General features: G+C 40.0%; 1 protein-coding gene across 6 annotated transcripts in view; it reads right to left on the bottom strand.

The window, feature by feature from the left end:
• The window catches only part of QKI (QKI, KH domain containing RNA binding), a 150,019-nt gene extending 132,520 nt beyond the window's left edge, over positions 1-17,499 (bottom strand). For 3 of the 6 annotated variants that reach the window (XM_057737628.1, XM_057737627.1, XM_057737630.1), the window contains exon 1: positions 16,845-17,115. In XM_057737628.1, coding sequence (XP_057593611.1) covers positions 16,845-16,986 — 142 coding nt within the window. In that variant the 5' untranslated portion in view covers positions 16,987-17,115. Of the gene's footprint in view, positions 1-16,844 lie in introns of all 6 variants that reach the window. The other 3 variants (XR_009054183.1, XM_057737629.1, XM_057737631.1) reach the window with 2 other exon arrangements.
• Positions 17,500-23,706: the final 6,207 nt, after the last annotated feature.

Below are 23,706 nucleotides of genomic sequence, written 5' to 3' on the forward strand. Positions count from 1 at the left end.
AAAGAGGTGGATAATCGGGTATAACTTATGTTGGCCGTCACATTCACAGTTCCTCCACAACCATGGACCCAGCCAACCATGGACCTTGTAGTACTGTATTTTTTACTGTTGAAAAATATTCACATATATGTGGACCCACGGAATTCAAACCCGTGTTGTTCAAGGGTCAATTGTACATTTTCCTGTAACCTAAAAACAAACCTAGGATTTTCTAACACTAATCTTACTTTCACCTTTCTTCATTGCTGTCCTTCTCTAACAGATCCATTTATCCATCCCTCTACTCTCTTCCCCTTTTCATATTTTCTTTCACTCAAGACTTAAAAGAAGTGTTTTTTAAAGATACCTCTCCTAAATTAATCACGCTTCAAATTTTAGATATGTCTGCTCTAGCCTATGAAACTAAAACCTGTACGGAATGTCAATGCAAACACATCTAAATATTAGTCTAGCAATGACAGAGAATCTGAACTGAGTATTCAAAAGATACCAAGTGGCTTTCTCACTTTCCCCTATCTTTATCTTGGACTTCTATCACATTGTTCTAAAACATAGGACCTAGATCTATAACAAAAGTTTGAGGGAATGGGGGGAGAAATAGCTTACTCTCAAAAAAGACTTTAAAATATTTGTATAAAATATGGACAGTGAGAGTTCTTATACAAATATACACTACATTGTTTCTAGACCTAGATTCAGCCTGCAGGAAAATGCTAATGGAGACTACTAGGAACCTAAGAGAACCTTCTCTCTTTGACTTAACATCAGTTTAATGATAATATCACTGTGTGCATTAGATGCTTAATTTTATTCTAATTTTGAGGAAACGTTAAAATACCCTGGGTAGATATTCCAAGCAATGAAATAAAATCTAAAATAATTAAGATTACTCACATCAGAAGGTAGTCACATTATCCAAACTATCAGTCATGACATAACTCTCCACAGAAGGGATCAGGCAATACTGTAACTTACAGATGTACTTCTGTCACAAGAGCCAAATGAGCTACCATTTCTGAAACCAGCAGTTTCTAACTTGTAAAACTCCTTCATGAAAATGAAACTTCATATAAACGAACTGCATTTACATACTATTCAACGAAAGGATGGAACTGTGATCTCTAAGATTCATTCCAACTTTAAAATCTGAATTATAGGATTAGTCTTTGAACAAGGACAAATTTTTTTTTTAATAAAAATCCTTTAGGCCTTCCAGCTGAACTGCTACTTTACCATCCAACCCTTATACTTCCCCTCCTTTTGAAAGGCTGCTGCAAATTATAAATGTCACCAAAACTTCATTTTATGATAATACTGAATAACTGCTATTAACAACAAGGAGAGCTAACATCTTATATGCATAGATTAAAACAGAAGTTCACAGAAAACCCTCAACTGGTTACTGATTTACAAACCACACAAAACTACTACATCACTGCATCTCAATGTTTATTAAACATTCTAACAAAGGAAAATGCTTTTCTTTTCAAAATTTAACAATTCCTCTTCACCTTACAACTCAGTAGTTCGCAAATTTAAAAAATTTTAAATCAGGCATATATTAGAACATCAACATATTTCTATATGCATAGCTATTTCAAAGCATATTTCACTGATGTTTAAACTGTCAAGATTCTATTTTTAGAGAATTATATTTTTAATAGCAAATCTACATTTTTATTTAAATAACATACACTGATTTAAATAAAATTCACTATTGATACCCTTTGCCTCAACTGTTTAACTATAAAGCCAGAAAGGACATTTTTCTTGCTTCCTTTAACATGGAATTTGAAATAGTCCCAAACTAAATGAAATTTAACTGTCTTTTCAAAGGGTACGCTGATCTGACTTGAATCAGCATTCTCATTCAAAATTATGATTCCCAAACAATTATTTAAACCTTCCTCTTTCTAGACCCACAGGTCTTTGTAATCCTCTTTCTAATATTTCCCATAATGTATCCTCACACCACTAGTTCCAAGAAGAAAAGAAAAAAAGGTGTTCCTTTACCAAGCAACTTCAGAAAATTCTTGACTGCAGGTCCTGGACATGTAACGTTATCAACACATCCTGAATCCACAAAAGAATATGCAGCACTTCCTTGACGACAGAACCCCTCTATTCTCAGACCACCTCAAGAAGCCAGTATTACATGGAACAAGCTTTGAAAACACTTCGCTAAGCCTCCCTCAAACCACAGTTAACTTAGCAGACCTTCAAACTCTCCCCTCCAACCTAAGAGCGAGTCTTTCAAGCCATTAGAGCAAAAACAAATGGAGAAGATGATGAAAGGCAGGCATAAGGCAAAGACCCATACTACTCATACAGACCAAGACACGCCAGCAACTTGCCTTCAGTGCACAGCTTAGACGCTCCATTCTAGAAATCGCACACTCACTAATCCAGAGGTATGTCTTCCTCCATGCACCTAAACCCAACACAATCACCAACAGACACATACAAAAAAAAAATGCACTATAACAAAAGGCATCCCAATAAAGGGTTAAGTAAATCCAAATGTACTAATAAAACAAAACAGAAAGCCAAAATAGGTATGTATAGATTAAAAAAAAAAAAAAAGTAGTGAAGTGGCAAAATACTGAGGGGCTCAGGGGAATTTAAGTCAAAAAAATCTGAACACATGTAGCAAGCATAGCAATCTATCACATTATATATACTGAACATAAATATGGAGACAGATAAAAGAGGGAAAAAAAAACTAAAAGATATAAAAGGAAAAGCCTTAAATGGGTCTCCCATTATCAACAGGTCAGAATCTAAACTCCAGGCACTTAAGCTTTTCTACAGTAGAGAATTACTTTCTTTCTCCTACTCACATTCAAGAATAGTGTTCCCTTTGTCTAGAACACTATTCCCTTACCTTTTCACCACTTCAATCCTATCTTATCCTTCAAGAGCCAGGAGAAGTTTTACCTCTTTTTCTGAAACATTGCATAATCTCCCCACCCTAAAGCCACCTCCTTAGCAATAGTCTTTAATCCTCTCTAGTTTATGTTACGTTGTATTACTTTTATTTCACCCTATCTACCCTACTACTCAGACAACTTGAAGGTATGGAATGAATCTGAAGCCTTGTTGTATTCCTCCTAACATCCCACACATAGTATGCATTCAAATATTTGCAAATAGAATAAAAAATTTCAAATAAATATATTGTCATTAAAAGCTTAAATGTGAAATATGCAACTCTGACATAACTCAAAAATTGCATGTCACATAGTAGCTATCACTTTCTACTCAAATGCAGCATAAAATGCTGATTTCCAATTACCACATTACAAAAATAAAAGAGCTCAGTATTCATAGGGCCCAGTTATAACACTGAGGAACTTAAGGCTTTTTAAACAGTAAGTAATGAACTTCTGAAACCACTGATATTATCATGACACAAGCTTCCTGAAAGCAAAATGATACATCCAATAGAGAAGAGTTAGTAAACTTCAACAGACTTCTATAAGATGAACTATGTTACCATAAAAACTGTATTGTTAAAGGATTAAAATGGCAGGGGAAAATGCTCATGACATAATTTAATTTAAAAAACACACTCAATGATACTATTAAAATAGGATCCAAATGTTGTCATATCCATAAACAGAGAGGAGGAAAAGAAGGAAATTCAAGAAGAGAATCACTATCACTGACTTATGGGTCATATTCATTTCTTAGTTGATACATTTTAGTTTTTTTCATGAGATGAGTACTTGTTATGATAAGAATAAATCTGTCTAATTCTTTATAACAATACATTTTTAATGATTACTAGTAGGAAGATGTTTAAGATATTCATAAACTCTCAAATGACTATAGAGAACAATCTTAAAAATGTATATGCAAAAAGTTCCCCTGAAAAATAATCATTCACATTAAGGTAATGATACCTCTCTGCCCTCACACCACCGCCTTTCCCAGGATTCAGAAACCACAAACCACCCTATCATGAAAGGTAAATTAAGAATGTCTGCATCTTCGGGAATTCCCTGGCAATTCAGTGGTTAGGCGCTTTCACTGCCAGGCCGGGTTCGAACCCTGGTCAGGGAGCTAAGACCCTTGCAAGCCTTACAGCATGGGCAAAAAAAAAAAAAAAGGTTTCACCTTCAATTCTCTGCATTTCAGGAATCATAAAACAGAAAGAACACTCTGGGGAAAAAGTAAAATGCAAGTTATTATCAGTTCTACAAGGTACCACAGTAGAACTGTCTTCCCTGGTCCTCTACATATAAACAAAAAATATATATATATCTATTCTTCTTCCATGTCTGAGTTCAACTTCAAGTGATGGAAGGAAAATGGTATTTTACAATTGACTTGACAATTTTAAAAAAGCTCAGTATAACAACTAGAAAAATATAATTTAAATGCATTAATTATTAACAAAACACATACTTCCACAAATCAGAAAGTTCCTAAAAAAGGAACTCAGGTGGTATTTCTTTAACAACTGCAAGGCATTTCTAAAGCAAAATATACAATATTTACCTAACCAAAAAAAAAAAAAAAAAAAAAGGAAAAAAAAGCCCTGACAAGGAATGCTATAAACTATAATAAAGTGAGATAAGATTACCTTTTTACTGCTGATAATTTTTTATAACTATAATGAAGTTGTAATCTCCAAAAGAGCTTTCTCTTTATATAACATATAATAGTAAGCTATGGCACACATTTCTTTTTTCTTACTTAGGTTAATAAACACAAATCAATTGCCTGGTTAAAGATTTTAGAACTGCAAAGATAACATACAAACAGAATACCTTTAAACAGACTTGACTCAGTCCCCTTCCAAAACAAACAAAAGCCCTTCAAACAACGAAGCTGTAAGGGCAGAAACTGCATTTCAGAAAGTTACTGTAATCAATCCAATGTCCTAAGCCAGTCCTATTTTATATAGTCAACATGCTAACACATGGTCTCTTAAAAAACACAAATTCTTTCCAGAAGTATTGCAACTGATTTACATACCATCCCAAACATTAAATTCAATAACTAATATCTGTCATATTCCTGAGCAACTCTAACAATTTAAAGGAGAAAAATTTCCTATTCTGGCAAGAGGGTTATTTCTTAACACATTTTAATCACTAAACACTGTCTTTTGTGTACTAATATCTCCATCTGCTGGAACATAACTTTCTTACTACCAGAAGTTCTTAAGGACAAAAACTTTACAGTAGAGATTTTGCAACTACTTAGAAATAAAGTTGTAACAGTTAATTTCTACCTGGTGATTTTTCTCTAACTCATAGGACCTTAAAAGCTTAAAGAGCTTTCCTTATTCTTTTACTGATATTATTCAGAAGAACTCACTAAATTAAAATACACTGCCTCCTATGTTTTCTTCCTACCCTTCAGGCTTAAGACACAAAGCACTAGCCTGAATAGCACAATCTTCTCCTTCTAAGTTAACTATCTCTCTGGATCATATCTCCATAAATAAACTCACTAACACCGATTATAAAATATATTCTCCTCTAATTTCTGCTGGATATGAGGTAAAAGCTAATAGAAACAGTTTACCAACAAAAGAACTTAGCTAATAAGTGACAACACTGAAAGGTCAAAAACAAGATTTGGTAGAAAAAATACTACAGATAGAATAAAGCCAAAGAAAGAAGAAAATTACAATCAATTAGAAGAAAAAGATGTCACTGGTTATATCTATAATTTGTAACGTGTCTAAAATTTATAAAAAATATTTAAACATATTCAGTAGTTTTACTATTAGTAGTAATATTATTTTGAAAGTATGTTCTCTGTATTGTAGGATAAAGTAAATAAGTAATTCTGTCATTCTCAGAAACCATGTTATTTTGGTGATGGCAGAAAAAGGTATGATTATAAAATTAAATACAACATTAAAATTGAATACAAAATACAAACACGAACTCATTAATTTAAAATCGATACTGTCTAGCTCTATTCACAGAATATGGCCAATGGCCTGGAAGTAACCTCACCCTGGCAGCAACCAACATGTTTAGTGACTAAATTCACATCTCTAATACCATTTCCACTAAAAAGAATCTTGAAGAAAAGGTTAATTCTAGCTATGGGGCAGCCTAGGGCATCAAACTGTCCCAAAAAGCAAGGAAGATTTCAAAAGACAGAAGAGCCAGTTAGATTATCACGGGCCAAAATTGTGACAATTTGAACATCAAAAAGAATATTGACTGCAGTGAGTCTATGAGAATCCATGAGCCCAGAAGGAAGATCATGAAACACAGAAGAAATTCCTTAGTCACCATTTGAGCCAGCTAGGAAACCAACACTTTACTCTGAGAACCAACCAATAATTAATAACAATAAGCATCTATCTGACTTTTCCATTAGGAACTTATTTGAAAATAGTAATATTCTCTGCTGATGAAAGAAAGCTTTACCTTTTAAAGAACACCCAACTTTACAGTGGAAGGGTCGGTCTATTGCCACTCTAATCCAGATTATCAATTTTAGGTTCACTAACAGTAGAACCAGAACTGTGCCCCCAGAGCGATGCAACATTAAGTGCATAGTATCACTTATGATGTTATACTTGAACCAATTCTTTAGATCTAATTTCCAAGGTAATAGATACAGAGGACATAAAGGAACAAGCCCAGTGACAAGAAAGTTATATCAGTGTCATAAAAAAAGAGATGGTTCTAGATTTAAAAGACTTCAAATCCTAACAACCAGATTCAATGAGTGGTCCTGAGTCAGATTCTGATTTACACGAGCCAGTTCAGTTACAAAGAATATTTGGGGGACAACTACAGAGATCTGAATATGGACTGGTTATTACCATCTTGTTCAGTGTGAAGTCACTATGTAGAACACTTAGTTATTAAAGAGATACAGAAATATTTAGAGATGGAATGTCAAAATTTCTTTAATTTACCTAAGTAAAATGTATGATGAGCATAAAGTTCTCAGAAAGTCTTCATTGTACTTGATAACACACATATATTTAACAATATTAGACAAATATAGTTTGGAAAAAATTTTCTCTAAGTCAAACTAATTCAAGAATTCCTAAGATTCCACCAAACCAAGAGTTTCTTCAATTCTCTTTAATTCACATAGTTTCTTCACTTCAATTCACACAGAAATGAAAGCTCAATTCTAAGTAACCAAAAATTGGGCTGACAGGTAAATAAATGAGCCCCATGTATTCTCAATACTTTAGTATGACTACAGTAACTTATGGGTAAAGGAAAAATATTTTGTATATATGTTTATTTTTAGTTAAGCACCATTTTTTAAGAAACTATAAACAGTTTAAATCTAAAATACAAAAAGATCAAAATTTATTTTTGTTAAATATTATGAGAAAATATAACAATTTTTAATAATTCCCTAATCTCGAAGGGGAAGCTAAGACGAAGTGAGAGAGTAGCACAGACATATATATACTACCAACTGTAAAGTAGATAGCCAGTGGGAAGTTGCTGTATAACAAAGGGAGTTCAACTCAAGGATGGATGATGCCTTAGAGGACTGGGACGGGGAGGGTGGGAGGGAGTCGAGGGAGGGAGGGAATACGGGGATATGTGTATAAACACAGATGACTGAACTTGGTGTACCTCAAAAAAAAAAAAAAAAATTCCCTAATCTCAACTCTCCACACTATGTCCAAATTCTACTTCCTTAAATCCACTTATTCTATACACTCTTGTTAGTTTACCCCCAAAGATTTCATTATGGCATCCTGATATAACCCCAGCCATCAATGGTTGCTTACAAACCTCAGAATAAAAGCTTAACTAGTCACCCTGGCATTCAAGGCCCATCACAATATAGCCCTAAACTAGTCTTCTGGCCCTGCTTTTCTCTTAACTCTCGATACTTCTCTACATGCATTTGCCATTCCAACTAACTTCACCTAAACACACTCTGTGAAAGTCTCTCAATCTCCCATCACTACTGTTTTGACACTACTGCACTTTTCTCTTCTGCTGGAACATCCATTCACTTCATTAAATACCAACTAATAATACAATTCACATATTAATACCAATTCAGGTTCCACTTCTCAAAAAAGCCTTACCAGACACTTCAGCTTAAAGTGACATCTCCTGAACTTTCAGAATGCTAGTAGTGAGTGATTCTCCTGCACACAAATATTAGCTGATATGCATATGGATAAATTACCTTTCTCCTTTTTTCTTATTCTCTACAAACTGCTTTGCTTATCTGGTTGTCCATCTTATTAAAAAAACAACCTTAAAATGTTGACAGAAGTTAGATGATGCTGCCTTATAATCTACGAAGCTCTTCTGCATATAATATTCTCCAGCCTCTGAGTATTTTAACTTGAAGCTGGCAGGGCAGTTGATATTTCAATTTACAGATGAAGAAGCTGAAGTTCAGAAAGGTTACATATCTTGTCCAAGATCACCAAACTAATCAGTTAACTGCAAAGTCATGATTAGATCCCAGGTCTAATAGTCAAAGAAACAACTATGGACAGAAACACAAATTTATTTTCATCTTTATGCTGGCTCAGGCGTGTACACATGCACACACACACAGAGTCAACTCTTGAATACCTGTCATAACAATGGGAGAATCACTGCAACAATGGTGACAGCAGCAACACTAATAAAGGATTAGGGACAGTTAATTTCAGAGTAATTTATATTTGGCCTTGGCTTGAAATTTTTATCTCTTCTGATCAATTCTATCAGAGTGATACAATTACCGTAACACAGCAAGCAAGTAACTGTGGTTTATACTTTTGGAAACAGTGGATGCTCCAGATGTGGGCGTCAGGAATGGGATGCAGGGGCTACCTAGTACAGCTCTACTTCCATTCTCTTCATCATCAACCTCTTGGCTGTCTTTAGAGCTGCCTACCTATGCTTGTTACCACACCATGCTAACCTAAAACTGATACAAGTGTATATTCCTGACTTGAAATCACCTAGCAATATTAAACCTCTACATGAAATCTTCCAGTCAGAAATGTTTCCCCTTGAATAGTTATTAAAAATAGTAATCGTGGTAATAAAAGGAGCAGCAACAATACTAAATATTCACTAGATTTATTTGCACCGTGTTATTTTAAGAGCTAAAGCTCTACCCTTTGGTTACCAAGAAGTTTAAACAAATGAGTTGGAAGTCTCTAAAAACATCTTCACTTTCTTATTTTTAGCCCTTTAACTATCATAAAGAATTATCATTTAAAAAATGTGTGTGTGTGTGTATATATATTCTAGCTCCAAAAATTTGACCAGCATTCTGCTCAAGTCCAACATATCACAGAATTAACAAACCCCCATTTACTTTTTTCCTTCATGTTCACAACCTGAAGCAACAGCAGCAGTTTTTTAGCACATGGCTGTGTTTTTCTTCTCTAGTGCCACTTAGGGAGTGGCACATTCACCAAACAGATCACCTTGCTTTGTGATCTGGACAAGTCACCTCTCCATACCTTGGTCTCTGCATCTATGAAATGAAGACATCCCCCGAACTCTCGGGTCCCAGGTAGCTCTGAAATTCCATGAACTTCTGGTATTACTTTAATATGCCTTACACTCAACTGCAACTAAGAAGAAATGTTTTGTATTTCTTTTAGTTTTTTTTTCATATTTACTATCTTTAAATACTCTCTATAAAAGAATTTTGAGACCCTATAAAATATTATGACAACGAGGTAATAAAGGAAGGTTTCAAATAAAAACTGCCTAAAAGTTTGCTTTTTACCAGTGCTTTCCTTTCTCTTTACTGTAATAAATACATGTATGCTATATATTTTTAATTTTTCCTATATATTTTAAACTATTAAATTAGCCAAGGGTTCCTCCAATAACCTGTAAAGGACTAGGTGATCATGCCCAAGCCTTTACAACAACTCGTTCTGCACTAAAGCTAAAAGCCAGGTGTTTATTTAAGACCTAAGCACCTCTCCCTTTTCCCCTGTTGATACATAATCGTTTCACTCCTGGGGCAGATGTTGCTTTGAAAACCTGCCTTGTCTAAACTTCACCATCCCTAGCACCCACTCCCAAAGGTTTCAAGGCCAGCTCACATCCACTGCAAGGCTCCCTTTATACACATGCATGCTTGAACACATACGATCTCTCACTCACACACACCCCCCCCTTTCCTTATCACCATGACCATGTAACACAGGACCACTTCATGGATTTAACTGCATTTGGATGTTTTTCTAAGACTTCAGCACCCATGAAAAGCATCCAAATTGACAAATTCTGCTTTATCAAAAGTAATGTGCTAGAAATGTTATCGTAAATTGATTCATTTCACTAGCCTCAAAATTTAGTTCAATGAAATATGTAGGTTAAAATCAATATATGAAGCAACATTACTGACAAACACTATTTTGTTTATTTTATTAGACTTGATAGGATTGCTGGGTTTTCAAACTAGAGTTTCTGCTTCAGGAACTGACGAAATATTGAAAACGTTAAACGTTAAGTACAATCATTGCCTCGTTAATTACAAGAATTCTGGATAAATCACTTATCTTCGACAAGCTATATACTTGTTAAAAACTCTTAACAGATTTATTTTAAAACACTGTTAAGGCTAAAACAGAAAAGCAGACTCCTTTTAAGAGGGTTAAATTTCAGTAAACTGAAAGTTTCAATTTATCAGTCTTCTAAGTAATAGCACTGTTTCAAATAAGCTTCAAGAAACACCTGTGTTTAAAAAAATTGCTATTTGTGTTAAATTACTGTAAGGGCCACATATGTTTATACTCAGCTTTTCTCTAAACTAAAACCATTCAAATAGTCCTTGTTTATCCTGAGCATATCAAAGCAGCACTTAGGGACAAGGAATCTTTCATATTTATTGTGCTTTACACAGAGTACAAGAACTACATAGCGGTTGAATGTTAACTTTTATAGGTAATTGACTAGAAGAAGGTTCACCTGTATGATTCCATAATGCCAAAACTTTCAAGATCTGAGATGAGCACTGATAGATCCTCTCTGCTTACGGACTGATATACTTTGTATAAGGACTGGCTAGAAACTACTGCTTAAGCAAAACAATTTTATCTTTCTAATTCTCATTCATACCAATGGTAGCAAAATAAAATTAAGATTAGGCTCTCTGAGGACAAGTACTGCAAAAAATATTGTAGGATTTCTAAAAAATACCATCTTTAAGAAAAAAATACACATACCTTCTTTCTGATTGCCAAAACTATCTGCTTAATCCCAGATTTTTGGGAAACAAGAAATTAAAAGAATTTAAAGTGTGAACCTATTTTTAATTCAACAAACATCTGCGATCATACATGTGACAGGCTATAAGGTGACCATCTTAAGGAACTAATTCTAACAGGGGAGACAGGCATAAAAAGAAATGATAATACTGCAATCTTAAGTATGATGATAACTACAGAGAGTAGTACCTAACACAGTCACACTAACAAAACAAACTGTACTATGAAAAGTTTAATGCTGTTTTTGCAAAAGTTTAATGCTATTTTTGCTTTCTGTTAAATGAAAGTAAAGCTGTAAAAATCTTACTTGGACATCAAACAACCTAGCTATTTTGAGTCCCAAAACTGAAATGCCAATTCAAAAAAGGGATATAAGCATTTCCTGAAAGTTCTCATTAAGAGAAAAATATTGCACTTAAAACTCACACTGAACTGTCTTAACATCAAAAAAGGAGGGGTCGGAGAAAATGATGAAGTCCTGTCAATCATGTAAATAAAAAATAGGTACATAATTCTGATTTCTTGACAAGGGTCCATACACTATCCCCTTCCCTTGACCCTAAAATAGATCCTTGCGTATCTTCACAATAGCTGACATATAAAGTAACAGAAAACTGCTCAGTGGGCTCCGTCTTTTAAGTAATCAAAAAATAAAACCTAACAATGGCACAGCACTTCCAACATCTCCAACTGTGTAAGGCAAGTCTTATAATTGCACCACTGTAAATCAAACAAAGTGTATTAACAGCATTGAATTCTCAAGAAAATTAAAATGTGGTCCCAATCAGATTATAAAAAGCTGCCCTTATAGTCACACTGGTGTAATTCTCTGAAAATCAAAAACCTTACACTAGCCTCAAAAAAAGAGCATCTGAATCACACTCAGTGAAGGCAAGGAGGGGTCCACTTTATGTCTTTTGTTGCAAGAATCTATTTCCCTTAAGAAGTAAGCCAAAAACCATTTGTTTTTATGGAAAACTGATGCACGTCAATCAGCTTCAGGACTGTGTCTAGTAGGGGGAAAATAACAAATGTGTACAAAGCATTTAAAAAGTCAAATTACCTTGTTTTCACTTGATATTCTCAAAGCCATTTAAGAAAAGGTGCTCTTACCAAACACACTAGCAAATGTGATTAGCAGAGAACTATTTCTACTAACTCAATTACGTTATATCCTTGGGAGTACAGGTTTACTACAAAATATGTAAAATGGATAGTTAAGAAAAAGAAATCACCTGCATCATAGTATGTACATGCATGTTGAATACACAGTCTGCCCACAGAGGAGTTAAACTTCAAAAGTACAGAATAAATGTTGAATACATGACCTATGATACGAATTATCATTTCCATTATTACATTATAGCTGCTGACACCTCCTGGGTGATGAGAAAGATGGATAATGCAAAGCACAGCAGATTATAAATACTGGTTTCTTACTGCTAACAATTCAAATGATTGTGAGTACAAAAACACAACCTTTGCTTCTAAAGAACAATTACTTCTACTTAAATACAATCTGTCACAGATATTGGTTACTGTCAACAATGCTTCTTCAGGGGCGGAAAAACCCCAAAACTATGATAAACTAATATAGCAAAATTCCTCTCAACACCAAGAAATAACAATATAATTTTTAAACTGAGCAAGATTTCTCAAAAAAGAAAAAAAAAAGAAAAAATTCAAGTGTAGGAAAAGTGACAGTGATACATTCAATGATGAATGCATAATAAATGCAAATAAACATTAACATGGAAAAATGTTAACCAGTAAAGCAAATTTTAACTTAAAATATTTTTTACACTCATTTTCAAGGGAGAGGGAACTGGGTGAGAAAATAAATTGCTGTCAGAAAGAAAATTTACATCCCCCCTGACTCCCCACAGCAAAAAAGTGAAAACGAATTTTTCACATCAGTAATGCAGACTCTAACACGTTTGCTCACTTTTTCTGAGCCCTGCACTAATTTTTCAGTTAATCAAAATAAAAAGATTTAGGCTAGCCTTCCTCATAAACCTTACTATATATTTGTTAATTTCGTATCTGCCTAAAAATCTAATTTTAATATTCCTAGATCTCCATTTTCCTCTATTTGGGATTTTTAAGTCAAACTGATTTTATTTGTACCTTTACACCGTCTCAATTCTAAACTGCAATACTTTATTAAAACAGAATGTGCGTTCAAATACTGCTCCTGCTTAATAAGTTTCATTTTCATGACAAAGAAAGGTTTCCAAAATAAATAAATAAATAAATCCTCCTAGTAATAACTATCTTTTCCCATGGATGGTCCCAGGGTTTAGTAGAAAACTTCTCTTTAAAGGGAAGCAGTTTAACACTTTAAAACCTCTGTTTTGTCTGTAATTGTCCCTAAAATCAACGAAGGATTGAGTACTGGAATTATCAAGTGAAGTTACGTCCTTCATATGACTGGTCCAACCTAGAACGCATTCACAACCTAAAAAAGCAACCATGTTAAAGATATTTAGGAGAAAAATCTGACCACCCCTCCCCCACCTCGCAAAAAAAAAAACAGAAAACAAGAAAAGATTGTTCATAGTCCATAGTCAAAATAAGGACTAAAGGTTAACTTGGCATAAAATTAAAATGTTCACTCTAAAGCATTCAAGCTTTAATCAACCAAAAAAATCTAGCCCACAGAAATCTCAAATGCGTAACCAGCCAAATAAAAACTCTCAAACTGATCAGGAAATTTTTAAAAACTTACTTCTGAAAAATATTTTGAAATAGAATTGCCACTCATTCAAAACTTCTAATTATCAAAGACATCTACTGTAATCAACTACAGTATCTTAACTTGATTAATCACTAAAGTAAAATTTATAGTTTTAAATAACTTTAAAAAGAATTTTCCAGCCAATCATGTCGACAAAGGAAATTATAATTCCTAACCACAGATAGAGGTCATGATTAATTTGTTTTGGACAATGACAGGCCACAAAGAGGTAAAGCACAACCTGCCAAATTTCAGAATTAAATCACCCGGCACAGATAAAACGTGATGCACTTCAGAAACCAATATTTTTCTTAAGTCAAATTAAGTTTATAATAAGGTTAACAATTACAGGAAGCAGCTTATTCCACACTAAGGAATAACCCCTTTTCCTGCGTGTTTGTGCTGGTCTGATAAAAAACAAACTTCCTCATCATTATGCTGTCCCCTTTTTAAACATCCTAGCCACATACTATACAGAAGCAATCTTTACGCTGGGGAGTTTAAAAGGCTAAAACTCAAGACAGACTGAGACGAGAGATGGAGTAAATCATAATAAAAGGAAAAAATATATATTATTTAGAATGTATCACCCTCAACTAGTGGTCTCCAACATTTAAAACAACATTAAAACATTTAAATGGTTACTATTCCCAAGCAGAGAGAAAAGAACAAAACTTTGTTAGAATTTATGACAGACTTGGAACTGTAGATTTAAAAGGTTAAAAATTAAGCCAAAGGTTAGGAACTTTTTAACATAATCGACTCCAAATTATCATTTAGAGATTTCAGACCAACATAATAGTACAAAGAGAACCCTTTCAGAACTACTCAGAGAAACTCAAATTATTTACTTCAAATAGTGCAAACGAGAAAATATTTCCAAACTTTTTTATAATCTCCTATGCTGATTTAATTCAACATTTTATTTCAAAGTATGCAATTTAACTTTGACCCTTTCATATTGTCAAAGCCTATTTTCATTTTAATGACTATAAAGGATTCCTTCTATACAACTGTGCTTAAAAAGTTTTTACTAATACCACTAAGACTTTAACTGCATCAAAATATGCCAAGAAGAAAATAATTACCGTATTACTTCTGCAATGTGATGAAACTGTTACAATAAATTTAAAGAAAGTATTTTCAGTGTTTTCAAAAACATACACGGACACAAAATGACAATTAAAATGACTTATGATTTAAGTTTTAACTAAATTTAATATAGGTCAGGCAACTTAGTATGTTGCACGTTTTACTCCAAACACTTCTCATGTCTAAAAAACATGACTGGCGCCCCTTAGCGTCCACATTTGGAAATACTCAATTTAAGAGTTCCAGCAATTTTTTTTTTTTTTTTTGACATTCCAGAAAGTTTTCTGCCTCCACAATCTTTCAAATGCCAACACAAATAGGAAAAGCAGAACGCCTTAAAGGGACAGCTCAAGTTTTCTCCGGAACAATTTTGATATTAACAGATTTGCTGTTTCAACTATGGAAGAAATCCATTTCAATATGGGCTACTGCTGTATGTTTAACATACGTAGGCAAAAAAAAAAAAAAAAGAGTACGCAGTAACATCTAACAGTTTTGTACTTTTAAAGTTGTTTCTACGACTTTCACGCCGACAAAAGCTTCTGGGACTCTTCTTTAATCACCTTTTATCACGGAGACATTTCCGGGCTTTTGTTCTAACTCTAACCTTCAGATTCCTTTTCCTCAGCTCTACGTAAAAATCTCACAAAATTCTTGCGGAAAATCTGAAAGCCATTGCTCAGCGCCGTAATACACAGTTTTCCGTTTTCTTTAAACATTCCGGCGATGTGTCTAAGCAGAAAAAAAGAAACTCCTTGCTACTCGATTTTCAAAATAAACATTTTTGTTGGTCACATTTTCACCTGGGCGCCCACGGGAACGCACAGCCACCAGCCATGAACGCTCCAGGTCACCGCCAGAAGCCCCGGCTGAAGTCATCCCGGAGTCGGCCGAAGTGAACCTTCTCGTCCTTCTTCGCTCCCCACAGCCCTCCTCCAACAAAGCTTTGCGGCAAACTTTTTCCCCGTTTTTATCTTCGTCCTTTCAAACGGCTTGATTTCCTGTCCTACAAACTGAGGCAGCGGCGTCCCCGGAGGAGGCTCTCCGCCGAAGTTCTTTCACCCCCGGGAGGACGTTCACATGTGTCCTCGCGGTATTTCGTATTCACCCCCCCCCCCCCCCCGCCAAGTGAAGTTAAACTCCCGAGCAGTTCTCGCTTCCCCAAACAAAAGGACAAAAAGTGCTTTCCGCTGTCATTTTGTCCTCGCCTTCGGCTAAATCAGCAGTACTCTCGGTCGGCTCTGGAATTCCTTCAAATTAACCAGCCCCACACGACTGCCCTCGAGTCCGCACAAACCACACGAACTCCCCAAAAAGCACAAGACCCAGTGGGTCTCCCACTTCGGGGGCCGCCGGCGACCTCCCGGAGGGGCCCCGAGGCCGGTGTCCTTCAGGCGCCCGCGGGGCGCGGGGCGGGCGAGGCCGGGCGGCTCTCCGGGAGGCCGGCGGAGCTCAGGGCCGTCGCGGTGCTCGAGGTCGGGCCGGCCCCGCCGCCTCCCTCAGCGCACTCGCTTGGACGCCGGCGGCGCGGGGTCCCAGGGCCGGGGCCCCGCGTCCGGGGAGGGGGGGGGGGCGTCCCGCCGGCGGGTCCCGCCCGCGCCCCGGCCCCGGCCCCGGCCCCGGCCCGCCCGCCGCGCCCCGCGAGCCCGGCCTCGGCGCCGCCTCCGTGCGCCCCCGCCCGGGCCTCGCCGTCCCCGGGCGCACGGTCCCCGCCGGCCGCGACCTTCCCGCCCTCCCCACACTCCGGCGGGCGTCGGGTCCCGGGAAGAGGGGCCGCCGCCCGGGCGCGGGCCGCGAGGGGCCGGCGAGGCGACTCACCTTCGTCCAGCAGCCGCTCGAGGTGGTTGAATATCCCGCAGAAGTTGGGCAGGCTGCTCATGAGCTTCTTGTCGTTCATCAGCTGCATCAGGTAATCTGGGGTGGGCTTCGGCTTCTCCTTCGTTTCCATTTCCCCGACCATATTCCAGGCTCCGCAGCTCACTCCGCCCGCCGCCGCCGCCGGAGAGGAGGGAGGGGCGGGGAGCCCCGGCCGCCGGCCGCTCGGGACTCGGCGTCCCGCTCCGCTCCGCTCCCGCGCCGGGCGCCGGGGCGGCCGGACCGCGCGCTCGCCGCGCTCTCCCCGCCCCCGCAGGCACTTTCCGCCCGCGGCCCGACGCGCTCCCGGCCCGCCGCCGCTCCTCGGCCGCCGCTTCGGCGCGTCCCTCACGAGGCCGGCGGGCGGGAGGCGGGTCTCCGCGGGCCGAGTGCGGGCGCGGGCCGCTCGGCGCCGGACGAGGAGGAGCCGGGCCGCCGCCGCTCGCTCGCTCGCTCGCTCGGCTGGTCGCGCCCGCTCAGCCGCCGCCGCCTCTGCCGCGGGCTCGGGGTCTCTCTGGGCTGGTCCCCGCCGCGGCCGCCTCTGTCGCTGCCGCTGCCGCCGCGCTCTGACTCCGCTCCTCCTCTTCCTCCTCCTCCTCCTCGCCGCCTCCTCCTCCTCACTCACTTGGCGGCGGAGTTCGCCTCAGTTCAGGCGGCGCTGCCAGCAGCGGCGGCGGCGGCGGCGGCGGCGGCGGCGCGGGGGGAGGGGCGGCGACGCGGGGAGGGCCGAGGGCCGGGGGCGGGCGGCGGGCGGGGCCGCGCAGGGCGGCCGTTAGCGGGGCCCGGTCGGCGCGCCCCTCCTCCCGCCGCCACCGCCCCCCGCCGCCCCCCGCAGCCCCCGGCCCGGGCGCTGCCGCCGCGCCGGCGCCCTCCGGCGGGGTGGGCGGCCCGAGGGGTGGGCGGCGGGCGGCGTGACGGAGGCGGCGCTCGGCGAGCCCGGCCTGGGCGCCGGGCTGGGGTCGTAGCCGCGGGCGGGCGAGAGCTGAGGGAGGGGCCGGTGCGGGGCCGACGGACGGGGGAGGGCGCCGGTGCTTTCGACTGGGGCGGGGGCGCGGGGCGCGCCGGCTCATCTGGCGGGCGCGGCCGAGCCGCGGCGTTAGGGGAGAGGGGCTTCTAGCGGGACGAGCTACGGCGCGCCAGGGCTGCGCTCGCCGCCGCGCAGCCTCATCCTCTACCCCGTTACTATAGTTCTTTAAAAGCGTCTCCACTACCCTCCCCCTCCCCCACCCCCCACAAAAAAATTTTTTTAACGTCCTGTTGCTTCACGGGGGACTTTCGGGGTGGGCGTCACGTGCTCAGACACGTAGCCGTAAGGTCCGAGAGCGCGTGCGTGCGTCGAGGCCGGCGGCCACGCCCCTTCCAAGGGTCGCTCCGCCCCCGCCGGGGCCCCACGAGCAAAGGGGGAGGTGCGGGGCCTGCCGCGCGCTTGCGTGGGGCGGGGCGGGGCCGGGGAGGGGGTGCGCCCCAGGTAGGGGGAGGGGCGGCCCGTGCGCAGGGGTCCGGCTGCTGGGCCCCCGGCGCGCGGGGAGGCTGGGTCGTCGGACCCGTGGGGGCGGGTGGCCGCGGGCCTTGGGCCCCGGCCCCGCGGTGTAACGTTTGCGCTAGCCTCGGGTCCTCCTGCGCAGGACGTGCTCGGGGTGGGCTCCGAGTGCCGCTGTGTCGCTGGGGGGCCCGCACGACGCCCCCCGCGGTCCCCGCGGCCCCCTCCGGCCTCGAGAGCCACGCGGCGGGAAGGAGCCGCGGGAGCTGCGGGCGCCCCTTGCCGCCCCGACGGCGTGGCCGTGGCCGCGGGCCCGGGTCCGCCCGGTTATGGCATCCTGCTCCTCCGAGAGCCGCTGAGGGGAGGAGGGAGCGCCGCTGGGGCCGCGTCCCGAGCAGAGCGTGAGCGCTGTCTGCGTGGAGCGCTCCGTGCCGGCAGCAGCCTCCAGTAATAAAGTGCCGCCGCAAGAAAGAGGCGAAAGAAGGAGCGTGAGCCTAGTTGGAAGAGCGATAGTCAACCCTCACATTTGCAAACTTGCAGAAATAATCATACGTTGGGCAAGAGGTTTTTCATGCAGTATAATAGATTTCACATATTTAGGTTTGGGAAAATGTTCTGAACTGCAGCAATTGCAGTTCAGAAAATTTGGTTTATGGAATGTTGTCAGCCACCAAATCTGCATCTGCATTTTATTGCAAGCCCTTTATGGCGTGTTCAATAAAAAATGTAGACAAAATTAGTATCAAACTGACCATTGTAAGGGTGACACGTGGCTGAAACAGCTATTTTATGTCTGTAATCACGTCTACTGTGTTTTAACTTAAGTAAGAACTTAAGTGGGGTTTTTTTTGGTTTTTTGGTTTTCTTGGTAAAATTTTGCTTCAAACAAATTCTGAGGAACATTTTTAAGTTTGAGTTGTATAGAAACCACTAAATGAATTTCAAACAAAAACTCTGAGTGGCAAGTAGCATCTGGCCTGTTGATTTAAAAAGCATAAAGTGAGTTTGCTTTTAAAATTAAGCTGCTTTAAGGAAATAGAGTTGCTTTGCTAGACAAACTTAAAAACATTTAACTCTCAAATATTTTAAGTTCACCAACGGTTAGTAGAGCTAGAGAAGATTCACCTAATTATCTAGTAAGGGATGAATTTTATAAATGCAGGGAATAGTAATTTGACCAAAACACTGTTGTCACTTTGAAAACTAATGTAAGGTATGCTTCCTCAGTACCTGGCAAAATGATAGGTAGTTGTAAAGGGTTTTGGTAGTAAATTATTCTTTTGATTCTAGTGTAAAATGTTCAATTTCCCTTCTTAATCTCTTCATTTGTTTATTAAGCTCCTAGGCCCTGTGCTAAATGCTTTACATGTATATCTAATTTTTAGTTCAGCCTTGTGGCTTATGTTATGCTGTTATCCCCATTTTACATAAGGGGAAACCCAAGGAGAAGGAGGTTAAGTAACTTGCCCAAGGCTGTAGCTCATGAGGCCTGGGTCTGGGCTTCAAATCCACTTATATTTTATTCTAAAGTCCATGTTCTATGACTCTTTACTACCTCTGTCCAATAAAGTTGCAACTTTTGATGATGTTCCACCATTTTTGACCCACAGAAACTGCGGTTTCATATGACTCATGGGTTCTTATAATGTAGGTGAACCAGATCAGAGTTAAAGAACAGTGATAGTCAGTATTCATTTCCCATGTATTAAATCCCTTATGGTTACAGCATTTGATAATAGCTACTATGTTTTGCCTTTTCAAATATGCATCGATCACTTCTCTGCTCACAGTTCTTCAGTGGTTTCTCCCTACAGATGAAAAACCCAAAGATCTTACGGAGGCCTGTGGGTCCCAGGTGCTCTGGCCCCCCTGCTGCTTTTCGATGACCTTAGGGTTGGGCTCTTCCCACCGCCAACCTGCCCCTCCCCGCCCCCCCCCCCCCGCCCCCTTCCTTAAATAGGCCAATCAAGCCTTCTATTCCAGGACTTTGCCTTGGTGTTTCCTCTCCTTGCTGAGTTTTTCCCACACATCTGCAAGCCCCCTCCTACCCTTTCTCAGGTCTTATCAGAGAAGGCTTCCCTAACCACCCTAAATAAAATAGCATATGCATGTGCATAGACACACACCTTCCATATTCTATCTGCTTACCCACCCCCCTTTTAATTCTTTTCATAGCTTTTATTTCCACCTGACATGTTCTACCTTTGGGTAAATTTGTCTGTCTGTCCCCTTCCCCTACACTGTAAGCTCCATAAGAACAAAGACTATTTTGTTCTATTTGGAATTCGCGGCACCTGGAAGAGTGCATGGTACATGTAGGCACGTTAAAAATATGTTCCAAAAGAAAGTATTAAGTACTTGTTATGCACCAGGAACTGTGCAGAACCCTTCCCTACATTATTTCTTTTAATCCATTCAGCAAACATATGAGTGGGCATGAAGAGCCAGATTTCAGAAGAGAGAGAGCAGATGCTTAAGAGCAGTAAGTAGCTGGTCCCATACAGGGCAGAACTGGATCCATACAGGGTGAGGCTTCTCACCTGCCTGCAGGTATCCACAGTATCTCTCCCTCTTCTCTCTCAAATTCCTATCTCGGGCATTTTAGGTATATATTACACCATTAATTACCCAACAAGTGACAAGTGCAGTGAGGAACACAAAAATTCTTGGGATACATCACTTGCCTTTGAGGAGCTTAAACAGCTAAAAATTAATGTGGAAAGACTTTAGCTACATTATTACAAAAACATCATCTTTATGATAGTCATAATAAATTACAACGTATTTATGTAACTTACAATAGATGTATGTGTGAGCTCCCATTTGAAGATTCTCAGAACAACTTTTTTCACTGAAAAATTGTCATCTGATATGTTAACACTAAAAACGGTCCCACATCTAATATCAGTAATTAACCACAAGTGGATACACACTTTCTGTTCTCTTAAAATTGACTGGCTCCATTTGTTTATTGCCATTCTTGTCATTTAAAAATAGGAAATTATAGTATTCCAAACATTTTTTTCTTCAGCACCATGGAATTCTTACAGGAACTAAAATGTTTCTTGGACTTAAGCATCAGTCTTTGATTGCTTTTTGTCCCAAATGTTCTTTTTAAAAGTCTTAATCCTTAGATTTTCATAAAAGGGAATGGGCCTTTCCCAGTATCTTTGTAAAGTACATGTTTGTTTATTGTCTGAATAGATTTCTTGAGTATCCTTTTAAATTGGTGAGATGGCTTACTAGGTACTGTTTAAAAGGTTGAAAATGACACATTTTAAAGTGTGAATATCTTAATCAACAAATATTTGAGTCCCTGTTATGTCTAAAAACCTGTCATTAACCCTGAGGCACTTACAGACTAAGCTGGGAGTTAATATCACATACATATGAAAAGTTAACTGATAAAACTAGATGTTTAAGATGTGATACCTTAAGAATGGACGTGAGCAGTAGCTTGCAGGCCTGGAAACCAAAGCAAGACTACAGGGAGAGCTGGGCGGGCTCTGCTGCTAGAGGAATGGCAACAGAGCTGAGGGAGGACCCGGAGGTAAACTTGGAAAGTGGGGAAGTATAGGCTTTAGGGTAGGAGTTTCCGTAAAGAGCAGGAGGTACCAGATTGTGGTTGGCCTTGAATGTCAAGCTAACATGTTCATAGAGAAGAGCCTTGGGAATTGTTTTTAATAGAAAGAAATGAGTCAATAAAATAGTACCATGGATTCCTTTCAGCAAGGCGTATTTATATCTCTTAGCATTTAGAGATATAACTACAGCATTTGTAAAGTGAAAGGCAGTGCTCCCATCTAATGGTAACTATGCTGCCTTTTTAAACTGCTAACAAGATAGTTGCAGGCGGAATACTAACATTGAGTTTAAACCACTGTACAAGGTTAAATGTTGACTGATGGTGTCAGGTTTCTACTCATTTGACCCTACATGAAACTTAAGAAGCAAAAACATTCTCAGCCAGGATGCAGGTCCTTGTGCCATGTAATCCAATCTTCACTCCATATCGAAACTTTAACTAAAAAACAATTGTCTATTAATTATAGAAATAGGAGAGTGAACTAAATACGCATTTTGTTTTGATCACCTTTCAGACATTCATGGTTTTATGATGGCGAAACTATTTCCTTAGTGTTTCCCTGGGTGGGGTTCATTTGTTGTTGCTGTTGTTTCCTTTAAGATTTGGTTCCTTCAGGATGAATCTGTGATTAGGTTTTTTGACATATTGAACAGATAGTCTTTAATTCATAACCTATGTGTTAGTTTTAAATAACTAATGTGAGTAAACATTTTATGAGCAAGAGAGGTGCCTACTCATGTCCCAGCCATTTAGTCAAATGCCATTATCCTTTTCTGAAATTCAACTGATAGCCTAAATGTTCCGTTTTTCCAGCAGTTTCTCTCTGTTCGTGCTTTCTAAACTGAGTTCCCAGTGGGACCAGGGAGAGAGAGAACTGACTTACACATCGCTAGGAGCTGTCAAGCACTTGAGTTACTATCTCACTGGGTACACAGCAGCTCTGAGTTGATTCTTACCCCCATTTCACACTGAAGAACCTGAGGCTCAGAGACTTAACAAAATGACATAACTCATCACACAGCTAGTAAACGCTGGGGACGACGTTCAAACCAGACCTTCCACGTCCTGAGTGACTTACGGAGCCCTGCTGGCCCCTCTATAAGTTAAATTTGGGTGCCCTGAGAGCTGTGACTTTTCATGGCTAAAATGCTGTCATCTCTGAGTCTATCTTTTTTCAGTATTCTAACCAATGATGATGCTGAATCTTTTCAAACATTAAGCTCTTATGTCTAATTGAAATACTGCCGGTGTCAGGTAAAGAAAAGAATGCTGTGCTGGGTATAGAAAAACTTTATTAGTTATAGCCTATGGAGCTGTGTAACAGTGAGTAAGGAGCCCAGTTCAAAGTCTGAGATTTGAACTGAGTGATCTTGGAAGTCCTTAGAAGTTCTGAAATTCTGTGACTCTGAATAAAATGTTTTCATCCATATCTGCAAATACTTTATTGTAATTTAATTTCTGTGCTTAGGATAACCCTGTGTACGGATGGGTGGTCATGAAATGGCAGTAAGAAGTGTATTTTAAAATCTTAGGTGTCCAATTTTGGACTCCTTTTTGAAATTAAAAAAATTATATGTATGGATTTTTGTTTCCCTTAGACAATACATTGGACTGAAAATCTCAGTTTTATAATTTCCAAAGGGTTAAAACCAAATCTTCTCCCTTTTTAAAAACATATTACAACTTAATAAAAGTGAAGCACTAAAAAATTGCATCTAGGGTTCCTAGTGGAAAAACTTATACCAGGAGAACATAAAAAT

This window comes from Hippopotamus amphibius, chromosome 6 (genome assembly GCF_030028045.1).
Source record: "Hippopotamus amphibius kiboko isolate mHipAmp2 chromosome 6, mHipAmp2.hap2, whole genome shotgun sequence".
NCBI classification, from domain to species: Eukaryota; Metazoa; Chordata; class Mammalia; order Artiodactyla; family Hippopotamidae; genus Hippopotamus; species Hippopotamus amphibius.